Raw genomic sequence first — 24,961 nt, 5'->3', positions numbered from 1 at the left:
TTTCCTGAACATTCTATGTCAAGGGTGTGCTACAGCCAGCTCATACCAACTCCTGAGAACCAATTGTATGCATCTCTTCCCAAAACCATTCTCAGTGACTTCGCATTAGTAGTTTATTTTATTTTATTTTATTTTTATTTGAGAGAGCATGCGGGCAGGAGAGAGGGGCAGAGGGAGAGAAAGAGGGAGATTTTTTTTTTTTTTTTTTTGACAGGGAGAGAGAATTTTAAGCTGGCTCCACTGCCAGCATGGAGCTTTCTCACAACAGCGAGATCATGACCTGAGCTGAAATCAAGATTCAGATGCTCAACCAACTGAGCCACCCAGACGCCCCAACACATTAGTAGTTTACAGTTGGCGTGTGTGAGTATTTACACTGTGGAAATGGACAACCACTATAAATCAGTTTTATGTATGTGTGTATATGTTTTTAACTGTCTTCTGTGACTTCATATACACACAATGAAAGCAACATCTTTAACTGCTCTGTCTATTGCTGTATCACCAGGACCTAGAACAGTGCCCAAGCACATCATAAGAACTTAATAAATGTGGGGTGCCTGGGTGGTACAAGTCGGTTGAACGTCCAACTCTTGATTTCGGCTCAGGTCATGATCTCAGGCTTCATGAGTTCGAACCCCACATCGGGCTATGCCCTCAGCGCAAAACCTGCTTGGGATTCTCTTCCTCTCTGTCTGCCCCTTCCCCACTCATGCACACTATCTCTCTCCCAAAATAAATATTTTTTTAAAAACCTAATAAATGCTTACTGAATTAACTGAATAAATGGATTACTTAAAAGCGGTGATAATTTTAAGCTGTGTCATTCTCTGTTTAGAATTTTCCGGAACCATTAGAGGAAAAGAATTACATTTTCTTTTTTTTTTTTTCCTTCATGTTTATTTTGAGAGAAAAAAACCGCGTGCATAACAGAGAAGGAATGGAGAGAGAGGGAGACAGAGAATCCGAAGCAGGCTCCATGCTATCATTTTCCTGTTTTGTTTTGTTGTTGTTTTTTTAGTAACTTTTTATTGTGGAAATTTCCAACGATACAGAAAAGTAAATAGAATAGGATAGTGAACCTCCATGAAGCCATCACTCAGTTTCAACAATGTTGAGAATCTGTTTTCAATCCCCACTGAATTTTTTCCTGGAATATCTTAAAATTCCAGACATCACATGATTTTATTTACTTTAAAAAAAAAAGTTTAAATTTATCTGTTTCAAAGGTGGGGTTTTGGGGGGTTTTTTGTTGTTTTTGTTTTTGTTTTCTACATTTGATTAGAGTCAGGATTCTAACAAGTTTCACACCTTGTACTTGGTTGGTATGTCATTTTAAGTCTCAAATTATGAATTCTGCTTTCTTAGTTTATGCCATTTATTTATTGAATAAGTCAGATTATTTGTCATGTAGAATTTCTCACATTCTGAATTTGGTGATTGCCTCATCTTTGATGTTTAGCGTGTTCCTCCTCTGCTTTGTTTTGTTTGTTTTGTTTGTTTTGTTTTTGTGAACTGATAGATTTAAGAAGCTTGATTAGATTCAACTTCCATTTTTTTGGTAAGAATACATCATAGGTTGCACAGGGTACTTTTTATTGTATTACAGTAGGGGTTTGTGTCGTCTACTTTTAAAATTTTTTTTTTCAACGTTTTTATTTATTTTTGGGACAGAGAGAGACAGAGCATGAACGGGGGAGGGGCAGAGAGAGAGGGAGACACAGAATCGGAAACAGGCTCCAGGCTCTGAGCCATCAGCCCAGAGCCTGATGCGGGGCTCGAACTCACGGACCGTGAGATAGTGACCTGGCTGAAGTCGGACGCTTAACCAACTGCGCCACCCAGGCGCCCCTGTGTCGTCTACTTTTAACAAGCAATGTTAACATTGATCATTGAGTTCCAGATCACCCTGATCCATCCATTATAAAGTTATGTCTTAGCCTTTCATCTAATGGTTTTAGCAACCATTGATGATGATTGCCTAGATCCATTATTTCATTAGGGGTTGAAAATTGGTGGTTTTTTTTCCTAATCCATCTGCATTTAAAAATTTTTTTAATTTAAATTTCAGTTAACATACAGTGTTATATTAGATTCAGGTGAATCAGTATAGTGATTCAGCAATTCTGTGCATTACTCAATTCTCATCATGATGAGTGTACTTTTTTTTTTTTAATTGTTAAGTTTGTTTATTTATTTTGAGAGAGAGAGAGAAAGACTCCGTCAACGCAGAGCCCAGTGCAGGGCTTGATCTCACAAACCATGAGATCATGACCTGAGCTGAGATCAAGAGTTGGACCCTTAATGGACTGAGCCACTGAGGCACCTCATGATGAGTGTACTCTTAATCCCCTTCATCTGTTTTCACCCATCCCCCTACCCAACTCCCCTGTGGTAACCACCAATTCTCTGTAGTTAAGAGTCTGTTTCTTGGTTTGTCTGTCTCTTTTTTCCCTATGCTTGTTTGTTTTGTTTTTTAAATTCCACATTGATTAGCTAGAACGTTTCTATAATGAAGAAATTTTCTTTAACTTTTTCATCACCTAGAAATATAGTTGGTACAGGAAAGGCAAGATAATTGCTTGATTCTTTCTATTTATTGTTTTTCACATATGTTGTTTTCTTAGTAACTTGCAAAGGTGACTAGTTGTTTTTTTTTTTAATATATTGGATATTTCACATACTTACTTTTCAATTCATTGCATTATTTATTTTTAGTGCTCATATTATCCCATTTGTAGCCATTAGGGATCCCATCACGTTGGCTTTTCTGTCCTTTGACATGATCCAGTTATTTTCATAGCTTGTTGACTGTTTCCCAAACTTACATTTAAGGTTATAGGACTTTAAATTAATTTCTTTAAATTTTATATTAGTGTCTATTTTATCAATATTTAAAGTCTTAGTTCTTAATGACATATATTTTTTTATTTTCTCTCTCTCCTACAAGGTGATTATAATTATATAACTCTTACACAATACAGAACCAAAGCTAAGGATACAACACAAACTTTACTGTGTTAGGCAACCCAGTCTCTTTATCTCTCTCTTTTTTTTTTCTTATAGCTGGTTCACCAAATGCTTGTGGGATGAAAAAAAAATATGTGGCAGGAGTTTGTACAAAAATAATTCTTGGTTACAAGACCTAATGTCATTTTTTTGTTTTGTTTTTTTGTTTTTTTACCTAATATCATTTATAAAAGGTTGGACATCTGTAAGTAGAGGGCTTTTGCTGCCATTGTTCAACAGCAATAGTGTATAAAGGTATTATATACTAAGGACTCAATAAGTACTTTTTAAAAAAATTTTATTCTAGATTTGGGTGACTTTAAGTGTAGGGTCTCTGTAGGTTAGAATCCTAAAAGAATAGTGTGTCCAGAGGCCTTTGTATTAAGAAAAGCAATGACCTATGTTTACCTCTTAGAAATTTATTTTTGCTCCTTTTCTAGAGGGAGCCACATGCTCCAAGCAACGCTAATTGAGTTCTCCCACTCTCAGATTAAAGTTTGAATATGAGGGGTGCTTGGGTGGCTCAGTCAGTTGAGCATCTCACTTTGGCTTAGGTCATGATCTCACAGTTTGTGAGTTTAAGCCCTGCACTGGGCTCTCCGCTGTCAGCACAGAGCCCTCTTCATATCCTTTGTCCCACCCCCACCCTCACCCCTGCTCCTTCCCTGCTCTACTTACGCTGTCTCTCAAAATAAAAAAATAAAGTAGTTTGAATATGAAAATGGGTTCTGTTAATACAGAGGCAACATGAAGTTATTTGGTGCTGATACTTCTTTAATACCACTGAGAAACTGACTTGGTTTACTTTTTTTTTTTTTTCCAGATGATGGGCATAATAAGAAAGCTCGAAATGCTTATCTCAATAATTCCAATTATGAAGAAGGAGATGAATATTTTGATAAAAACCTGGCACTCTTTGAGGTAATATTTGGGAGAAGACTAGGGCAGAGATTTCAGGAATAGAGATTTCAAGATCGCTGTTTTCTATCCCATTTAGTTTTAAAACAGTACAGCCTGGATACTTTTAAGAATTAATTGTTAAAGTATAATACTTATGATAACTTGTCATTATAGTTGATTTATTTATGTAATCTAATGATCACTAATAAGTACCATTAAATCAAATTTCTGAGTATTGAGGAAGAATGTTGACATTCTTCCTCAATATGGGGGACCTTGCTATCTAATTCAGCTAGGATGTGAATATTTGCATTATCTACAAAGTGTAAAATAGTGAGTTTTTCAATCTGTGTTTGGGAGGACTATCACTTACCTTAGAACTACTAAATCAAAAATCAGTGTAGGAAGTAGGCTGCTAGAATAAGAGGACCTTGTAGGTCTTAACCTGAGACCCTACGGACTCTGACGGCATCTGCAGGCAGGTTCTTGAAAGGAACCTACTTTAGTCCCGCACTGCCTTTGTTTCTGGCTTTGGACAGTGATGTGAATGTTAGTTCTCTCAGCGTACTTATCTTTTAAATGATATTTTCTTTCAGCTTACTTGAAGAAAAGATCTGTGGTGAATATTTACTTCAGTCACAAAAGGTTTTTTTCTTTTAATGTTTGTTTATTTTTGAGAGAGAACACAGCTGTGTGCACGAGACAGGGAGGGGCAGAGAGAGAGGGAGAGAGAATCTCAAGCAGGTTCGATGTAGGGCTCGATCTCACAAACCACGAGATTATGACCTGAGCTGAAATCAAGAGTCGGACCCTTAACTCACTGAGCCACCCAGGTGCCCCTCAGTCACAAAAGTTTTTTAATGAGCTATCCGTATGTGCTGCAATAAATAATAGCCCTAAATTTTGTTAGAATGTTGGTAGCCTAAAGAAAGGGGCACTGTAGTTAAAGATAATATTACCAACATTTTTTACAAGGTTACAGCTGTCTGTAGGGGCCAGTGTGATTTTGTTTTTACTGTAAAGTTAAGCTATTAGAAAGAATCCTAAAGCTTTTCACTTAAGAATCTTATAAGGATTCATGTAGCCCTGATTAAGTGATATTTTACCTTGGGAGGAAAAGAAAGCCTCACTGATGAATTGTCTTAAAATATTTATCTGTGAAATATTTTCTTATTTAATTTGCAATTTTCTGATACATGGGCCATTTTGATGCTTATGCTTCCAGTGTTCTTCATTACTCATTTCTTCCATGTTTACGACTTTATAGGAAGAAATGGACACAAGACCAAAGGTATCTTCTCTCCTCAACCGTATGGCCAATTATACTAATCTGACACAAGGAGCGAAGGAACATGAAGAGGCAGAGAACATCACTGAGGGGAAAAAGAAGCCCACCAAGGTGAGGCCTTAGGATAACAATGATAAATAAAAAGAGTCCCATATATAAGAAAGGAGAAACTATCCAGGGCATCACTCTGTGCTCCGTAACTATTGAATGCTTGCTTTAAGCCAGGCACTGTTCTGGGCACCAGGGTCATAGCAAAAAGAGAACCTACAACGTCCTGCTCTCATGCAGTCTGAATTCTGGTATGAAGAGATAATTGTTAAACTGTATATTAGATGTTGACAAATGCTCTAACAAAAATATAAGCAGGGACAGCTAGTAGCTACACTTGTGGCATATCATAGGCAGAGACTTGTCAGATCACTATGTTGTACGCCTGAACCAGTGTAACATTGTGTGTCAACTATACTTCAGTAATTAATTTTTTTTAAGGCAGGCTAAGGAGACTGCAACTGGCCAGCAAGAAAGCCAGGGCAGAAGGGGTTGCTGTTGGAGAGAGGTTAGTCAGGGAAAGCCCTTCTGACGGTGATATTTGAGCAGAGACCTAATCAATGTGAGACAGTGAGCCTGGTTGGGAGAAGACCGTTGCAGGGAGAGGAAATAGCACTTCAGAAGAGGAGTGTCCACGCCCACCTGCTGATGCCATCTCTGTGGTGAAGTGGTTGGGTTTTTCAAAGACTACATTTCAGTTTTTCTCAAAATGAAAATACGGAACAAGGTAGCTTCCTGGTTGTTCAGGAATTAAATGACCCTCAGATCTTCATTTTACCAACTGTATTTACCAGCTACTATGAAAGATTTATACCACATTCGAAAGGAATTGCATCAAGTCATTATTCAGTTTAGATGAAAAGGGAAAGCTGATAGCTTCAAACTACAGAACATTTTAAAAGGGGGGGATTGTGGTCAAATACTTATGTAAAAACATATGAGGACCTGTGTAAAGTAAAAATGTATAGTTCTAGGACTATTAAAAAGTATGGTGATTGACATTTATTAGATGGAGATTTTATATGTGCCTCTTCTAGGATATTCTGATTATCTCTGCCTAATAATTAATATGGTAGTTGGGAGCAAGTTTTTATACACAAGTAAAGGGATAAAAGCATGGCTTCTAGATGACTATATAATTTTTCTTTTGTCAACTTTCTTTCCAGACCCCTCAAATGGGTACTTTCATGGGTGTCTACCTCCCCTGTCTACAAAATATTTTTGGAGTGATCTTGTTTCTACGCCTTACATGGGTTGTGGGCACGGCAGGCGTTCTTCAGGCCTTCGCAATCGTCCTTATCTGCTGCTGCTGTGTAAGTCCTGAGTTGGCTCTTAGAAATCACCTGGAACGTTGCAAGAGCTCAAGATTATATGCACTTGACCTGTTTGAGAATAAAACAAAGGCTAATAGGGGAAGACTCATGATCTCAAAAGGAGAGATTATTTTGATATTAAAATCTGAAGGATTTTCAGTTATTTAGGGCCCACTCTTCACTGCTTAGATCTATAATATGATGTACTAGAAATTACAAAGGAAGACTTCTTTCTGGAGGGAGTAGGAGATGTAGTCCTTGACTTCAAAGAATTCAGAATACAAACCACTTGTATTGATGGCACCAAAGTTGTGATAGAAAATGATGCCGCACTACTCCAGTATAGTATGGAGAAACAAAATGGATTGTTGTTTAGGGTGAGGGGCGTTTGTTTTGTTTTCAAGTCTCATCTGTTCTCCCTTCCCTAGAAATTCAGGTGTGTTTTCCAGGTCCTCTCCCCACTGTACTGAGAACATTCTGATCTTCCTTGAATTTAAACTCCTCTTATGCATTATAAGTTGATTATTATAAAAAATGTATTTTTTTGTTCTGTTACCTGCTGACCTCTTTCATTACTATCATTATTATACCCTCCTTGTGCATTAGGCTCACTGAGTACATACAAAGCAGGATAAGCAGAGATAGTTCCTATCATTAATAAATTAAAATTAACAGTACTACCTTCCCCCCCCCCCCCCCACTTTTTGTTTTCTTAGTCTTAAAACTTCAAGGTCATGTTTGGCTCCTTGGTTACCTCTCACATCTAATCAGCTACCAGTGTCAATCAAGTCTCCCTCTGAAATCTCTTACCTACAACCCTTCCTTTATATTCCTGTTTTTTCACTGAACTGTAATAGCCTATTAACAAGTCACTCTGTCTTCATCTGCTCCCTGTCTGCAGTCCATTCTATACTCTGTTGCTCCCAGGCAATGTTTTCAAAATATAGTTTTTATTAGTTCAGAAGTCTTCAGTGGTTCCCTTCCTTACTGAATATTGTTCTTGTAATATCTAGTCCTTAGTCAGTTTCCAGTCTGTTTTCCAAGTTAACTAGGAGACCAGGGTGAGATCAGGGGTTTCTACTAGCCCCTAACCTACTGATTATGACATAGAACCATTTTTTTTTTTAATTTTTTTTTTTCAACGTTTATTTATTTTTGGGACAGAGAGAGACAGAGCATGAACGGGGGAGGGGCAGAGAGAGAGGGAGACACAGAATCGGAAACAGGCTCCAGGCTCTGAGCCATCAGCCCAGAGCCTGACGCGGGGCTCGAACTCACGGACCGCGAGATCGTGACCTGGCTGAAGTCGGACGCTTAACCGACTGCGCCACCCAGGCGCCCCGACATAGAACCATTTTAACAGAATACTCAAGATGATAGTAATTTGACTAGTGCAATGAGTTGAACCACATCATATTTCCATGCTATTAGGTATAACATCCAACTCCGTCCATAAAGTATGTAGAGTTAATTATTCAAACAGTGCTCTGAATTCCACAGATGGGAAGATAGTACAGAAATGTCATCTTTATAACAGTAACAGTCTTCTCCTTTCACTTCCTTTACAGACAATGTTGACTGCTATCTCCATGAGTGCCATTGCCACTAATGGAGTGGTGCCAGGTCAGTTGGCTAAGATTGCATTTCAGGGATTGTCAACAATTACTGTATGTTTATGCTGTGAAGCCAGAGGTGCAAACTTCCAAGGAACAGAGTACTATTTAGTCTGTTGGTCATAGGCATTCACACTCTTTGACTTTAGAATACACTCTTTAAGTCTCTTTATGTCCTAAACTAGGGGAACCTCACTCACTGTTGGTGGGAATAGAATCTGATCCAGCCACTTTGGAAAACAGTATGGAAGTTCTTCAAAAAATTGGAAGTAGAAATACCATATAATCCAGTAATTTCATTTCTGGGTATTTACCCAAAGAAAATGAAAACACTAGATCAAAAAGATATAGGTGCCCTTATGTATAGTGCTGTATTATTTACAATAACCAAGATATGGAAGCAACCTAAGTGTTCATCAATAGATGAATGAATACAGAAGTTGTGGACACATACACACAAAATAGAATATTACTCATCCATCAAAAAGAATGAAATCTTGCCATTTGCAACAACACAGGTGAACCTAGAGATCCACTCATGCAAATGAAATAAGTCCAAGAAAGACAGATGCCATATGATTTTACTTATATGTGGAATCCAAATAAATAAATAAACAGACAAACAAAAACAGAGACTCATAAATACAAAGAACAAACTAGTGGTTGTCCAGGAAAAGAAGAGTAGAGGGATGAGCAAAATAAGTGAGAGGGAGGGAATAAGAGTTACAAACTTCCGGTTATAAAATAAATAAGTCATGGGGATGAAAAATACAGCATAGGGAATACACTCAATAATATTGCAGTAACATTGTATGGTGACAGATGGTAACTGCACTTACTATGGTGTGCTTAATGTACAGAATTGTCAAACCACTATGATGTTGTACTATACCATTTATTAAAGTCAACCATACTTCAATTAAAATAAAAAGGAAAAAAATCTCATCATGTTCTAAGCTAGAAGTCTTAATTTGTATCACATTCCTATCTTCTTTTAGTTAGGATATATATTATGGGGCTATCTCATGCCTGTAGTAAATATTCCTTGATATTTATCTAAGTAATACTGACAAGTTGAACTAGTTGGTGTGGAGCATTAGCTATGCACTATATTAGAAAGGTTTTATCCTTTATTTCCTGTTAGCAAATATATTTTTTATCAAAACATTGAGAGTTTTCAAAAGCTTGAAGCATTTATTCTTCTTATTTATGACTTTGTTTACATTCTTCTTACCGGTGTACTTTCTTTATCCTGCTTACATTCTATTTTGTCTTTTAGCTGGAGGCTCATACTTTATGATTTCCCGGGCCCTGGGCCCAGAGTTTGGTGGGGCTGTTGGCCTCTGCTTTTATCTTGGTACCACATTTGCAGCAGCCATGTATATCCTTGGTGCCATTGAAATTTTTCTGGTGAGTAATGGCTTAATTGTGGTCTACAGTGTAGAAAAGATAGAGATTTGGATTTATTTTGTTGTTTGGTAGCAAAACTTCTGAGAGATCCGCTGGCTGTAGAATCAAACAAGTGATTCACTGTTAACTTGTCATTGACTTCCTGTTGTGAGTATAAGTCAGAATGGTTGAAAGTATCCACTGCCTGCCTACTGCTTCCCTTCCACCCGTTTACTAACACCCTACCCACCTCACCAAGAAGTGGAAGTCGTGAGGCAAGACACACTAACAGGGAAAAAGTAAAGTTTATCTTTTGTCATATCTTTATCCCCCAAAAATAAAATGTTTTTCATTTCACAAATCAAAACCACACTCAGGTATCACCTCACGCCAGTCAGAGTGGCCAAAATGAACAAATCAGGAGACTATAGATGCTGGAGAGGATGTGGAGAAACGGGAACCCTCTTGCACTGTTGGTGGGAATGCAAATTGGTTCAGCCGCTCTGGAAAGCAGTGTGGAGGTTCCTCAGAAAATTAAAAATAGACCTACCCTATGACCCAGCAATAGCACTGCTAGGAATTTATCCAAGGGATACAGGAGTACTGATGCATAGGAGCACTTGTACCCCAATGTTCATAGCAGCACTCTCAACAATAGCCAAATTATGGAAAGAGCCTAAATGTCCATCAACTGATGAATGGATAAAGAAATTGTGGTTTATATACACAATGGAATACTACGTGGCAATGAGAAAAAATGAAATATGGCCTTTTGTAGCAACGTGGATGGAACTGGAGAGTGTAATGCTAAGTGAAATAAGCCATACAGAGAAAGACAGATACCATATGGTTTCACTCTTATGTGGATCCTGAGAAACTTAACAGGAACCCATGGGGGAGGGGAAGAAAAAAAAAAAAAGAGGTTAGAGTGGGAGAGAGCCAAAGCATAAGAGACTGTTAAAAACTGAGAACAAACTGAGGGTTGATGGGGGGTGGGAGGGAGGGGAGGGTGGGTGATGGGTATTGAGGAGGGCACCTTTTGGGATGAGCACTGGGTGTTGTATGGAAACCAATTTGTCAATAAATTTCATATAAAAAAAAATATTGATTTGATTCCATAACAAAAAAAAAAAATGTTTTTCATTTCTTTATTCACTGGATTATTATTATTATTTTTTTTTTTACTGTTTAAAATGATAGGTAAGTAGGAATAATAAGGTAGGACCTAAGGTAATCATTATAATTATTTTACATAACCCTTCGAATGAATTATTAATGCATTCTTTGCTATTTCCTTTGGGAAATGCAGATATTCAGAACAACATGTAGCCTTAAAAAAAAAAAAAGAGGGGCGCCTGGGTGGCGCAGTCGGTTAAGCGTCCGACTTCAGCCAGGTCACGATCTCGCGGTGCGTGAGTTCGAGCCCCGCGTCAGGCTCTGGGCTGATGGCTCAGAATCTGGAGCCTGTTTCTGATTCTGTGTCTCCCTCTCTCTCTGCCCCTCCCCCGTTCATGCTCTGTCTCTCTCTGTCCCAAAAATAAATAAACGTTGAAAAAAAAAAAAATTAAAAAAAAAAAAAAAGATCAATGCTATCCAGTTTTTGCAGGAATAGGTTAAGTCTCCAGTCATTTTCTATCTTAGCTTTTCTTTACTTTGTGAAAATAAATGCAAATTACAACAGCCCTTTTACTTGATGACTATAAAATGACCTCATTTTCTGCTTCTTTCACTTAACAGGTATATATTGTCCCCCGAGCTGCCATCTTTCGTAGCGATGATGCACTCAAGGAATCAGCAGCCATGCTAAATAACATGCGTGTCTATGGCACCGCGTTCTTGGTTCTCATGGTATTGGTGGTATTCATCGGTGTGCGCTATGTGAACAAGTTTGCCTCACTTTTCCTGGCCTGTGTCATTGTGTCCATCTTGGCCATCTATGCTGGAGCCATCAAGTCTTCTTTTGCCCCTCCACACTTCCCGTACGTGTCTGCCTCTTACCGGCCATCATTACTGGGTAGTCATTGACAATATCTGGTGATGTGACCACTTCAAGTACAATTTCACAGTGTCCCTGAGATTTCACTTGTGGATAAGCTCAGTTAGCATCTAGGCAGGAAGCCTCCCCGCAAACTATGTCATGTCAATCCTCTTCCTTATGTCCCAGGCATAGAACTGGCAGCTGTAACCATCATTTGGATGTAGATACTGAGTTTTGTTTTAAAACCTCCTTATAATGGTTGTGCTTGCTTAAACTATTCATGAAGAGCTTTACAAATAATATAGTTATTACCGGCAAGCTTTGTAAAGTATTCAAAAGTTGGATTCCTGTTATTAATGAAATATCAAGAGAGTCAAAGAAACCTTAGCTCCTATTTAAATATTTGTACTTACCCTTTTTATTTTGCTGTTAATATCATAGCAGACCTTCTACTTATAAAATAAAGAGGAATACATGTCACATTTGCATATATATCTCTCTAGAGAGATTGTATTCCTTACCATAAGTAGTACAAGTACATTAAAGTATATTTTTTGAAGTAGCAATGGATTTGTACAGATAGGTGACTCCCAGGTCACCTGTTCTCTGTTTGACTAGTGGCATAGGGACTAACCAGCACTGAGTGTTTGTAATCTCGCTACAGAGATTGTCTTTAAGAAGCATCTGGATTATCAGGTATCAAACTTATCAGTCCTATGTTCATTAAACCTGATTACAGAAAAATAGTTTTTTCAAGATGAAAAGACAGATCCATAGAGATTAAATGACTTGCCCAAAAGTTAGTTAATGGCAGAGCACAAACATGAACACTTTGATTTCCTAACTCCTGGTGCAGTATTTCTTCTACTATGCTAAATGATGTCAGTGATAAATTCCATCATCAGTTTTTAGTCTGCTCATTTATGGGCTACAACTAGCCGAAAGTACTGAAGGCTACTGGATGTCTTCACTTGAGAAATTCCACTTTGCCTTAAGTTCTTCTTTGATTCTTCTCTCTTTTGGTGGGTAAAAGGTCACGATGTGTGGTATTTTCTTTAAAATATTCCAGCAAAACAAGACAGAATTCCCTAGAGGAACACTAAACCAGACTGTGCAGTGTTGAGTTATCGAAGCTGAGTAATGGGTACATGGCTCATTATGCATGTAATGCTGTCATTTTGCAGATTTGAAAAGTTGCTTTGTTCCTCTTGAGAGTTACTTTAACTGTGGGTGTATTGTTCTTTTGTTCATATTTATAGCTCCGGGTTAAAGAAAAAAATAAAATCAGCAGTTATTATTTGTAATATCCTTAAATACCCTCACTCCCACTGGGTCTAGGCTTACGTTCAAAAATAGTTTTCTCTTAGGCCATAGTGGGATGTGCCTTCTATTTCAGCCAAGCTGTTTTTCTCAAAATGGTAGCCAGAAAGTTTGACCTTTAGCAGAACATTTTCAAAGGGGTTTTTAGGAACATAAGGCTTTTCTAGGCCAAAAAAATAGGGGAAAATTTTTTTTGTCAGAAGAACAAAAGGACTCTGGGATTCTTTTAGGCCTAACCATTGGTTAATAACCTAGAAAATTTGGAAGATGAGTAAGTACTGTGTCTTCAGATAGTTTTTGTATTTGAATTCTGTCACTACCACTCGAGTAGACTGCGTTATCTCCCTAAACTTCAGTTCCTCCATCCACAACATGGAAATACTCATGCATATTTTGTGAGATGGCTGTGAGGATTAAATTGCAGAAAATTTAAATCCCCATTTACAGAATGAGTCAATAAATGTTAGTTCTTTTCCCATCCATGACAGTAAAAGCTCTTAGAGATGAGGTGTTTTGTTTTGTTTGTTTTTTTAACTTTGCTAATCTAATTTACTAACCTATTTCTAACCTATCTTCTTTTCTTAAACGTTTTTACCCCCTTGCTTCATCTTTCTCTCTCTTTTCACTTAGGGTCTGCATGCTGGGTAACCGCACCCTTTCATCAAGACACATTGATATTTGCTCTAAGACCAAGGAAATTAACAACATGACAGTACCATCAAGGTTATGGGGCTTCTTCTGTAACTCAAGTCAGTTTTTCAATGCCACCTGTGATGAATACTTTGTTCACAATAATGTCACTTCAATCCAGGGCATTCCTGGATTGGCTAGTGGTGTCATTACAGGTAAGTTAGGAGGTATTTGAACAAGTTTTTTATTTGTTTCTGAGGAAAGCGGGCCTTTCAATCTTAGACTCTTATATTGTCCATGACGCCTCACTGCCATTGTATCACTTCCCTGCTTAAGCTCAGCACACAGCTCCTAATTCAGCTTCTTTCTGCTTTTCTGTTAGTGAACGTCTCCTTTTTCAGGACTCCTTGCAGTGTTTTCTGTTAAAATTTCCCACCTTTAGAGAGCAGAGCTAAGCCAGTCGCTTTTTGAACTGGGATAAAGTAATAAAATATTCTGTGTTACTGTAAAGTTGCCAATGTTCTTCCCACAGTGACAGCTAGAATGGAACTATTTCAGTGTCCCCACATGCACATGTGTGTTTTCCTAACTCAGCCCAATTTCTGAAGCTCTTTGCTTAAGTGACTTGTGTCTTAAATGTTTGGTCCACAATTTCTTTGCATGTAAGCAGGTTTACACTAAGGTGTTAGAAATAGCATTGATTACTAATTTTTAGAAAATAGGCTTTGCGGGGCACCCATCTTTAGTCTGATTAACTTTTACTAATTTGCATTTGTAAATTTAACTGTATTTGTATGTACCAAAGCCTTTTGTCAAATTACATTTGAACCATTTGAGAAAGAGCATTAGGTTTTTATTTGTGTTTTATTATGTAATATATACATGTGTTCATGTAGAAACAAACCTACCTTCAAACACTAGAAATGAGGAATCTGATTTAGAATGTTGTTTAGGTAGAAAATGAATTACCTTCTTTCCATACTTCTGTTGCTTATATACCTTTTTCTTCCCTCTACAGAGAATCTTTGGAGTAATTACCTACCAAAGGGAGAGATCATTGAAAAGCCCTCAGCCAAATCTTCTGATGTCTTGGGCAGCTTAAACCATGAGTATGTCCTTGTTGACATCACCACCTCTTTTACTCTTCTGGTGGGGATCTTCTTTCCTTCTGTCACAGGTAAGCAGAAGGGCTGTTATCTATTTTAGCAGTTATCAGACCCAGAGAGTGATTTTCCTTAAGACACAGGCTTCTCAGATATCAGTCTTTGGTATCAGTATGAATATCAAAGTGTCCAGGAACTAAGAAATTAACTTGTTCTTTTTTCCTTCTCCAAAGGTATCATGGCTGGATCAAACAGATCTGGAGATCTGAAAGATGCTCAAAAGTCTATTCCCATTGGCACTATCCTCGCCATCCTGACCACCTCCTTTGTCTGTATCCTTGTCATGAATCCAATTTGAGTTTTAGTCATAGGCACATCTGTGGAATGAGGGCCATCAATATTTTTATCCTAGTAATAAAGATGTCTGCTTTCTATCAGCTCACTTCTCACTAGATAATCTACCCACCTCATCTCTAAAATTCAAGGAAAAATTTACAATAGTGAATCTACCAACTAATTTTGCTGATAGAAGAAATATCCTGTGTGTCTGCTTACTATTTCAGAGGGTTAGAGGTCAGTTTCCTTGACTCTCAGTATGGTAGATTTAAGCAATGTTGTCCTTTTTGGTGCCTGTATTGAAGGTGTTGTTCTCAGAGACAAGTGAGTAGTTGATTTCTTTGTAATATTTGTGTGTCTGTCTTCCAGTATATCAGATCACTGCCCCCAAGATGGTCATAAACTCAAAACCTAACCTGAGGTTTATATCTTGACTAACAATTAGAAAATATATGTATATAGTTCCCAAAAAGGTTAGTGAATAATAAGTACTAGTTACATTGTTATAAATAAGTGAGATGGCATGAATATAGCTCTTTCATGAAGTAGTGAATTTGTCTGAATAACAAGGACTTGTCTGTAGTACATTAAAAGCTGTTGGAAAACTAAGACCAAAAGTAGAAGAAAGCACGTTAAAAAAACAAACAAAACAAAAACTTTGAAGTGTCTCTAGCATCTCTTTCTAGCATCTCTTCTATGAGATATAAGTATGTGTCTGTTTAGCATTCTAAATAAAATCTTGGAATTTTCTTCATTTCGTTCATGAAGGCTGCTGGGTGTTTTTCCTTTCCTCACACCTATGAGCAAAAAACAAGTTTTTGTAAGAGATTCTTAGAAAAATCTTTCCCCTAAATCTGCTAGATCTCTTCCCATTTTCCCCGTCTGGAGGAATTACAAGCCTCACCATTCACCCTTTCTCAAAACAGAAATGTAGGTGCCATCCTAGACTTTCCCCAGTTCTCTCATCCAGTTGGTTTCTAAGCCTTGTGAATTCCACCTTTCATCTTAATAGATCTCCTTTTCGCTCTTTATCCCCATCCCTTTGCACAGACCTTCAGGATCTTTTTCCTGGATTATTGTAATTACCTCTCTTTCAGTTTTATCACCTTCTAATCCTTCTTCCATGCTGCCACCAGAATGATTTTTCTACAACACAAAATGAGATCATACAAACCTTCCTGCTTCACAGCCTGCCGAGCCCATTACTTCAGTCCGGCCCTGTTTACCTTTTTCTCATGTCATCTCCCATCATTCCCTCATAAAGTCCACGTGCTCTAGCCATAACTTGGAGTTAAACATGCCTTGTTTCAGATTCCCATCCAGCCACACATTTGTCTGTGCAGTTTCCTTTGCTTGGAATGGGTAACTCCCGCCTGGCAGCCACATGAATCCTTGAAGACTAGACTAAATGTCTTCTGTCCTGTGAAGCTTTCCCATACTTACCCAGCAGAGATACCCACTCCCCTCCTTGTTTAGCCACTACAGTATTACACTTACCATATATATGTATTGTCGCTTTTCATATCACTCTCCCTGACTAGATTGAGTTCTTTTAGGACAGGAACCCCAGTAAATAATATATACATATTGCTGACAAAAATAAGTAGCACAGTTTACTATTACTATACTATTGTCGCTGAAAATATATGGGTTCGTAGAGGTTTGGTAAATTACACCATAATATAAAAAGTATTGAAAGTATAAGCTGGAATACCACTTTGGAAAACTGTTGGTCATTGTCTCCTAAAGTTGAACATGCATGTACCTTATGACCTGGCACTTCCACTGCTAGGTAGATCCAACAGAAATTCATGCACATGTGCGTTAAGAATCATGCACGAGAATTCTCACAGCAGTATTGTTACTAATAGTCAAAATCTGGATATAGTTCACACGTCATCAGTAGTAGAATGGATAAGTTATGTATTCATGCAATGGGAAATCAGAGCAATGAAAATAAATAAGCCACAGCTATATATACACCCACACAAAAGGATGAATTTCAGAAAGTTAAGTGAAAGAAACCAAGCACAAAACACATATATTGTGTTTCATTTATTTAAAGTTTAAAAACAGGTAAAACTACATAGTATTAACAGGATAGTGATGGGGGAAGGGCTAGTGATAGCAAGTGGGCATAAGAGAGACTGGGGTTCTGGCAGTTTTCTATTTCTTGACTAGATAGTAGCTACATAGATGGTTTGTGAAAATTTATTGAAATGTACATTTGTTTTTTGCACATTACTTTTTGTGTGTGATTCTTAATAAAAATGGTTGAAACCAAAAATAAACAGATGAGATGCCATGTTTCACCCATCAAATTAGCATTGACTTTTAAAATTTTAATATAAGGCTGGTGTGAAATAGATACATGCTATAAAACTTAAACCTTCATATACTTCCAGTGGGAATAAAATTTATTATAACCTTTCTGGAAAGCAGTTAGATAGTGATTTTGAAATATTTTAAGATATTGAAATGCGATTTCATCCTTTTTATTGCGATGACTACCTCTTAGAAATCTGCCATAAGGAAAAAAAACCTGAAGTGCGAATGTAGATATGTGCACAAAGATGTTAATCACAGTATTTTCTATAATACAAAATAACCACTAGAGGAATGGACTGTGTAAATTATGATGCAATATTATTAAAACCACTAAGATTTTCATTCATAAAGAGCTTTTCATGACATAGGAAAATGTAAGTTTAAAAAGAATATGGAATTATAGGTATAGTGTGATCTCTATATTTTAAAAAACATAGTAAAGAGACTACAATGTACAAAGTGTGCTAAATATTACCAGTTATGTTATCGTGATGGATTTCCTCCCTGCTTTTTATTTTTTGTATTTTTCCAACTTTTCTGCAAAGAGCAGATATTTTGATATTTTGAAGGGAAAAGCTATAATTGAAGCTTAGCTTATTTTCTGGCTCTTCAGGTTATTTTCTTAATATAGGTTAATAATTAGCCTTTTGATCAAATCTACCCACCTTTACATTTCTTAATTTTCATGTCTATCTCCATTCAGTTCTCTAAAAATTATAAATAGAGGGGCGCCTGGGTGGCGCAGTCGGTTAAGCGTCCGACTTCAGCCAGGTCACGATCTCGCGGTCCGGGAGTTCGAGCCCCGCGTCAGGCTCTGGGCTGATGGCTCAGAGCCTGGAGCCTGTTTCCGATTCTGTGTCTCCCTCTCTCTCTGCTCCTCCCCCGTTCATGCTCTGTCTCTCTCTGTCCCAAAAATAAATAAACGTTGAAAAAAAAAATTAAAAAAAAAAATTATAAATAGAAAAAAATTGGGTGATACTTTTCTAGGCTTTCAGTCTGTAGTTACTTCCCAGTTAAATTTCCCCACTCTTATTTCTCTCCCAGGTTTGGGGATGCTGTGAAAGGTAATCTGGTGGTGGGTACCTTATCTTGGCCATCCCCATGGGTGATTGTTATTGGCTCCTTCTTCTCCACATGTGGGGCTGGACTTCAGAGTCTCACAGGTGCACCAAGACTGCTCCAGGCTATAGCCAAGGATAACATCATACCCTTTCTGAGGGTGAGTGATCTTTCCCATGCCCTCTTCTTATTTCTCAGATTTTATGAGAAACTGTCATCTTCATATGCTTACAAATTATTAGAGCATATAATACGAAGACCTGGGTTTTTAGTACAAAACACTCAATCTCGATGAGGGATGAGTTTATATGTGAGTGGGTAAAGGTATTTTTAAAAATATCACAGCTGGAGTTTGGGTTTGGGGTTTTTGTTTTTTGTTTTTTTTGAGAGAGAGAGCGTAAGCAGGAGAGGGACAGGAGAGGGGAGGGAGGAACAGAGGATCCAAATCAGGCTCTGCGTGCTGACAGCAGCAAGCCACAGTAGGATGCTCAACCGACTGAGCCACCCAGGCACCCCGAAATATCAACAGTCATTAACACCATCATCTTTCATATATCTGAAACTGTAACATGGAGGAATCAGGGAGCATTGACTCAAACACTTCCCACATTCCTGTGTCTGATATTTCCCTTCTCTGTACAGGTTTTTGGTCACAGCAAAGCCAATGGGGAACCTACCTGGGCTTTACTTCTAACTGCCGCCATTGCAGAGCTGGGAATCCTTATCGCCTCCCTGGATCTTGTGGCCCCAATTCTTTCTATGTAAGAGCTAGTTCCTCTCTTCACTTTTTCTTGCTTAAATGATACATAATACATGTTGATTTCCATCAGGTGTATAACAGTTGTGGTAAAAGAGTGAGCCAAGTACTGGTATAACTTCACCTAAATAGTATATATTGCTAAGAAGTTTCGTGTAAGGCTTTTATAAATTGTCATGGTTTCTTCCTACCTGTATAACTTGAAAAGTTCTTTTCCTTCCTTTGTGATTCATCATCAACTAGTTGTAGTTTTTACTGCTACTGTTAGGTTGGATCCTTTAGCTGGGACTTAGTGTTGACTTAATACCTACCTGGCACTGGGCAGCATGGTAGGAATACAGAGGTGAATGACACAATCCTAAGAAACTGATGATAGATAAAGAGACCAGTGATCTTTGTACAGTGTGATGAGAACTGTGGTAAAGGTGAACAGCGTCATAAGAACTCTAAAGGGAGGCACCTAAGTGGACTGAGACTCAAGAAAGGTTTACTACTTGCATCTTGAAGGAGGACTGGTGATTAACTCAGCAACTGAATAGTGAGATGTCCCAGGCATGGAATGTGTGTGAAGGAACTGAGGAATGAGATAATGTAGCACATCTGAGGATTGAAAGTAGTTTGGCTTAATAGAATGGAGGGTGCCTGTTGTGAGCTAGCTGAGCAGAGAAGTAGGTAGAGCCAGGTCACAAAAGACCCAGAACTTTTACCTGGAGGGAGGGAATGATCCTTTGAGAAGAGAATGGCCATATTTATGGTTTAGAATGATCAATTTGGTATAAAAGATAAGTGTGAAGGAGGCTAAAATTGAGCTGGGAATGAATGCTAACTGGAAGCTTATTTAACTAATCCAGCAAGGAATAAATGAGAGCCTGAACAAAGATAATAGTAATAGAGATGGGAAGGAGGGAAAAGGTTTAGAAATGTGTAAATAGGTAGAATCCACAGGACTTGATAAATCAATTTGGAACAAGGATGCGTAACAAAGAGGACACTGGGATTTTTCCAAGAACAACTGGGTAAAGAGTGGTTGTGTCTTCACTGAAGGAGAACACAGGAAAATGAGCAAGTTGGTGGGGAGAAGTTTAAGTTTCTCTACATTCCTAGTCTTAATCAGGGGCTAGTGGGCTAGAACAGAGGCTTACTACAACAAAGGTCTGCATTTAAAATAATGCCCGGTGGCTTAGTCAGTTGAGCATCTGACTCTTGGTTTTGGCTTAGGGTCTGATCTCACAGTTCATAGGTTCCAGCCCCACATTGAGCTTCATGCTGACAGCATGGAGCCTTCTTGGGATTCTCTTGTCTCCCTCTCTCTCTCAAAAATTAATAAATAAACTCAAAAAAATAAAATAACCCTTGAAGAATCATTTTACAGTAATATTCATGCCTCTTACTTTGTTTAATCTGCCAGGTTTTTCCTCATGTGTTACCTCTTTGTGAACTTGGCATGTGCCTTGCAAACATTACTTCGAACACCCAACTGGAGACCCCGGTTTCGCTACTACCACTGGTAAGTCTGCTCTTTTTCTTCTTCTTTCCCACATTTGGAGAGAACCCATCATTGAACTAGGAAACTAGGAGATTCTGGGTTGTCAATATAATTTTTCTTGGTCAGCCATTCCATACTGTTGCGACTTGCAGTGCTTACCTGAATTTCCATCATCCTACCATGTTTTCTTCATAGGTCACTTTATAACTTCTAACACCCACTTGAGGATAAAGATCAAAACTATGAAATAAATATTTCCAGCCTGCTGCATTCTTCAGGTTAAACCAACCTACCCTTTGCAGATCTGTTTTCTGTTTACCTCTTAGCTAAGCACTGGACTTCATCCCTTTCTATCTTTATTCTCATACTGTCATCCATTTTCATTCTCGAACTCTCTTTTGACAGTTTCATTTAGCAGGTAAGAGCACGAGCTATAGCGTCAGATGACCTTAGCTTAATGTCAGCTCTACTGTTTCATAGCTTTGTAACTTTTAACAAAGCACATAACCACACAGAATTCAAGTTTATTCATTTGTAGAATGGGACTGATAGTATTACGTATCCCACAGGGTTGCTTTGAGATGATCTGAAGTGCTCAGCACAGTGCCTGCTACGTGGTGAAACTCTCAGTGGAAACATCACTACAGCCGCTGCTGCTGTGTTGGCATCTCCTCAGTCCTAAAGGAGTCATTACGCTTTTCGCTGCCATCCCATCTCTTCCTCATTTCTTTTCTGTCATGGCTAAAGGTTCTCTAATAGGTCCCATATGGACCTGTTGCTACATTCCTCTTTGCTTTTTCTTTGACCCTTTCCTGGCTTTACTTACCAGTGATGAGCAGTAATGTGACCTTTATCTGGCAGAAAATTAGATCCTCACTGATTTTATCGCCTCTAATCCAATTTCTAGCTTTAACCTTAATCAAAAGTTCACTGTGAACTTTTTTGTGTTACTATTTTGCTTTTGTTTTCTCTTTATCCTGTTTTTACTGGAGCCTAATCTTTCCAGATTGAGCTCTCCTGCTCATTCTTTGAGATTCATCATAGAGCTAAGAAGTTCATTCTATACACAGAAGAACTGCAATAAACATGATTGTTCACCTAATCTATTTGCTTAAAACAAGCATTTTATCATTCTCTGTCATGTTTCTCTTATGTAAAGTAAGAAAACTAACACCAGCGTTCCTTCAGTGGGTTCTACACGTATGCTAATAAACATTCATAAGGTAAAGATCAATATCTACATGAAATATCTACATGAAATACTTTTTTTAGAGATCATCACGTTAATAATTCTGACTATATGCCCCATCCCTGTTTCACCTAGTAGGTATTAATTATCCTCACAACTACAGATAACTTTTGTTGAATCATGGTTATTTATATGTTTTTCCAGCAATGGGACATATCAGCACAAAGGATGGTTTGGGCCTCAGCACAGGCCACGATAAAACAACTATAAAAATTGAGAAAAATCATTTAGAAACTTTTATAGCAATTTGACATTGTCATAGCATCCAGGCATATAGTAATTTTTCTAACAAATCCTTTTTATTGCATTTTACAAAAGTTCACTCTGCAATTTTTTAGAATTAAAAAATTAATAACAATTTCTCACCAGTTTGAGAAGCACCTCTAGCATAGGCTTCTTTTTTAGTTGCTTAGGAAAGCACTTTTTTCGTTTGTGTTTTTGTTTTTAATTTTCTAGGGCCCTCTCTTTCATGGGAATGAGTATCTGTCTGGCTCTGATGTTCATTTCTTCCTGGTATTACGCTATTGTAGCTATGGTGATAGCTGGTATGATCTACAAGTACATCGAGTACCAAGGGTGAGTTTGTGGATGTGACCTTGATTACTGATAAAAGTATCCACACCAACTAGTTTGGTTAGAGCCAGCCCAATGGAAATTGCATTAAGGATCCAGATAACCTCATTCATCTGTAACTAAATTTTGTATCCCCGACTCTCCTAGCCGTCTTACAAGACACAAGCTTACAGATACAACAAAGGGAACCTATTGAGAAAATATGAACAGATCAGTGAAAAAAAATAACTGAAAGGACATGTCGAAATAATAATGATAAGTATGAAAGTATAACACAAATATAAATATTTTTGCTTATCGCCTCAGTCAAGGTATTGTTTTTGAAATGAAAAAGAAGTTAATTCTGAAAAACTGTAACAACTAAGACTTCAGTAACAGTTTCCAAAAATTAGGAGTAAATAACACTCTGGTTCAGAAGATTACATTGAGTTTCACTTTCTCTCCATTATTTTCAGAGTAAATTGAACTTTGGGTCTGCAGTCATTTTATTCTCCAAATTGCTATTTTACATTATTGCTTTTAACAGGTACATAGAAGGACAAATGAGTGATCCTTCCAGCCTTTATTTTGAACTATTTATTGTGCAGTGCAGTCCATCACTGAAGGGCAGTGCGGATCTGCTTATAGAGGGTTCATTATGTTAATAAAGAGCATTTAGTTAATATGAGTTTTAATTTTCTGTCTTGTGCATATGTTACTTTAAGATAAAGAAAAAATAAACTTTATGTTTTGAAATTGTACTTCCTGTAGTTTAAATCTGTCTCTACTCTTTTCTTTTTTTCTCCCAGAGCGGAGAAAGAATGGGGTGATGGAATCCGTGGGCTGTCCCTCAGTGCAGCCCGATTTGCTTTGCTTCGGCTGGAGGAAGGACCTCCACACACTAAAAACTGGAGGTAAAGAAATCAACAGAGCCTAGTGGTGTGGTGTTTGGCACATGGTTAACACACCCAACCGTGTGCTTCAGGATGACAGGATAAGGAATTGAGGCGGCTCAAAGAACTGGTGTAATATATCTGTTTTGAACAATTCCAAATCCTTCATCTTGATTCCCTTTTCTTCTTGTGGTGTCTGATCTAGACTTCTACCATTTTTATTGTTTGTTGCAGATTGATCAATCTGCAGTGATACTGCAGTGATACAGGATTCAAAATCACTATACCCTCATCCTGTCCTTTCCTTTCCTTTAATCTCTCCCTTCTGCCCAGTTACATGTTTTATCCAGATCTCCTCAAGTAAATGCTAGAATCCTCATTCTCTTCCCCAAACCGAAAGTCTTTTCTCCTTCCCCACCCCACCCCTCCTGCCAACCTCTTTACAGGCCTCAGTTGCTTGTATTGCTGAAACTAGATGAAGACTTACACGTCAAGCATCCTCGCCTCCTCACCTTTGCTTCACAGCTTAAAGCAGGAAAGGGCCTCACTATTGTGGGCTCTGTTATCGTGGGGAACTTCCTGGAGAACTACGGGGAAGCTCTAGCTGCTGAGCAGGTAAGAAAGAGTCAAGGCCTACTGACTTAGTGGAATGTAGCTTATGGTTTTGTGATGTAAAGTTATAAGATGTTGTATTTCTAAATTAATCCCTTTCCTGAGTGATCCAGGTTGTTTCCTTCTTGGTGCTTGCTTTCGAACAATCATATTCTCCCAAATAATAAGATGAACCAGAAAACAGTAATTTATTCTTTCCATTTAGAGAGCACTACTGGGGCACCTGGTGGTTCAGTCAGTTAAGCATCCAGCTCTTGATTTTGGCTCAGGTCGTGATCTCAGGGTTCATGAGATCATCAGGCTCTGTGCTGACAGATGGAGCCTGCTTAGGATTCTCTCTCTCCCTCTCTCTCTCTCTCTGCCCCTCCCCCCTTCAAAATAAACAAACATTTAAAAATAAATAAATAAAAATAAAAAGCACTACTAAACTCTTAAGATTATTAAGGCTGAGCACTATTTCCAAACATTGGTTGAGTCAGGCCTCAGAGAGGTCCTTTAAATAAGTCTGTCCCTTGAACTGTGGAGATGGTTCTGCTCAATCTGGTGACAACGAAGAGTGGTAAACAACTTTTTTTCCTCCTTAGCAGTCTACATGGTATTGTGAGCAAGATTCCTTTGCTTTACTTCTGGTTAACTTGCCAAGTATAACCTCTCCTTAAAGAAGAAAGCAGTTTTCACTCTAATGCTTATTATAATTGATAGAACCAACCCTGTTGTTCGGACAGATGTTCAATTACATTTCAAAAATTTTACTGGGTTGCATTTTGGAATACTTTGAAACCCTAAAAACTAGAAATAATGAAGAAGCATTAGTGCAGGATGATAAATATAAATAAAAAGCACAGGATTGGAAATCAAGAGACCTTGCTTATATTACCCTAGCTACACCACTGATGTAATCTGTGCCTTTGGGAAAATCATTTCTTCTTTCTGCACCATTATTCCCTTCACCTTTCCACCAGGAGAGCAGAGTAAAAGTAAATGAAATATTATCTCCAAATTGGCCTGAATAAATAATAGTAAAGCAAAGACAAGTGTCATCAATAATCATTTTTAAAATATCAAAAAAGATACAGAAATAGGAGAAACCAAAAAGAA

General features: G+C 37.9%; 1 protein-coding gene across 4 annotated transcripts in view; it reads left to right on the top strand.

Moving 5' to 3' along the window:
- SLC12A6 (solute carrier family 12 member 6) overlaps positions 1 to 24,961 on the top strand; it is an 88,024-nt gene that overhangs the window by 56,414 nt on the left and 6,649 nt on the right. For all 4 annotated transcript variants that reach the window (XM_030318577.2, XM_030318576.2, XM_030318578.1 and 1 more), the window contains 16 exons: positions 3,833 to 3,930; positions 5,177 to 5,308; positions 6,412 to 6,558; positions 8,127 to 8,181; positions 9,451 to 9,581; positions 11,298 to 11,539; positions 13,489 to 13,703; positions 14,507 to 14,665; positions 14,825 to 14,923; positions 15,194 to 15,251; positions 18,300 to 18,474; positions 18,957 to 19,075; positions 20,480 to 20,578; positions 22,263 to 22,382; positions 23,168 to 23,272; positions 23,698 to 23,866. In XM_030318577.2, coding sequence (XP_030174437.1) covers positions 3,833 to 3,930; positions 5,177 to 5,308; positions 6,412 to 6,558; positions 8,127 to 8,181; positions 9,451 to 9,581; positions 11,298 to 11,539; positions 13,489 to 13,703; positions 14,507 to 14,665; positions 14,825 to 14,923; positions 15,194 to 15,251; positions 18,300 to 18,474; positions 18,957 to 19,075; positions 20,480 to 20,578; positions 22,263 to 22,382; positions 23,168 to 23,272; positions 23,698 to 23,866 — 2,123 coding nt within the window. The remainder of the gene's footprint in view (positions 1 to 3,832; positions 3,931 to 5,176; positions 5,309 to 6,411; positions 6,559 to 8,126; positions 8,182 to 9,450; positions 9,582 to 11,297; positions 11,540 to 13,488; positions 13,704 to 14,506; positions 14,666 to 14,824; positions 14,924 to 15,193; positions 15,252 to 18,299; positions 18,475 to 18,956; positions 19,076 to 20,479; positions 20,579 to 22,262; positions 22,383 to 23,167; positions 23,273 to 23,697; positions 23,867 to 24,961) is intronic.

This window comes from Lynx canadensis, chromosome B3, assembly GCF_007474595.2.
Source record: "Lynx canadensis isolate LIC74 chromosome B3, mLynCan4.pri.v2, whole genome shotgun sequence".
Classification (NCBI taxonomy): Eukaryota; Metazoa; Chordata; class Mammalia; order Carnivora; family Felidae; genus Lynx; species Lynx canadensis.
This window is presented reverse-complemented; position numbering and strand designations above follow the sequence as displayed.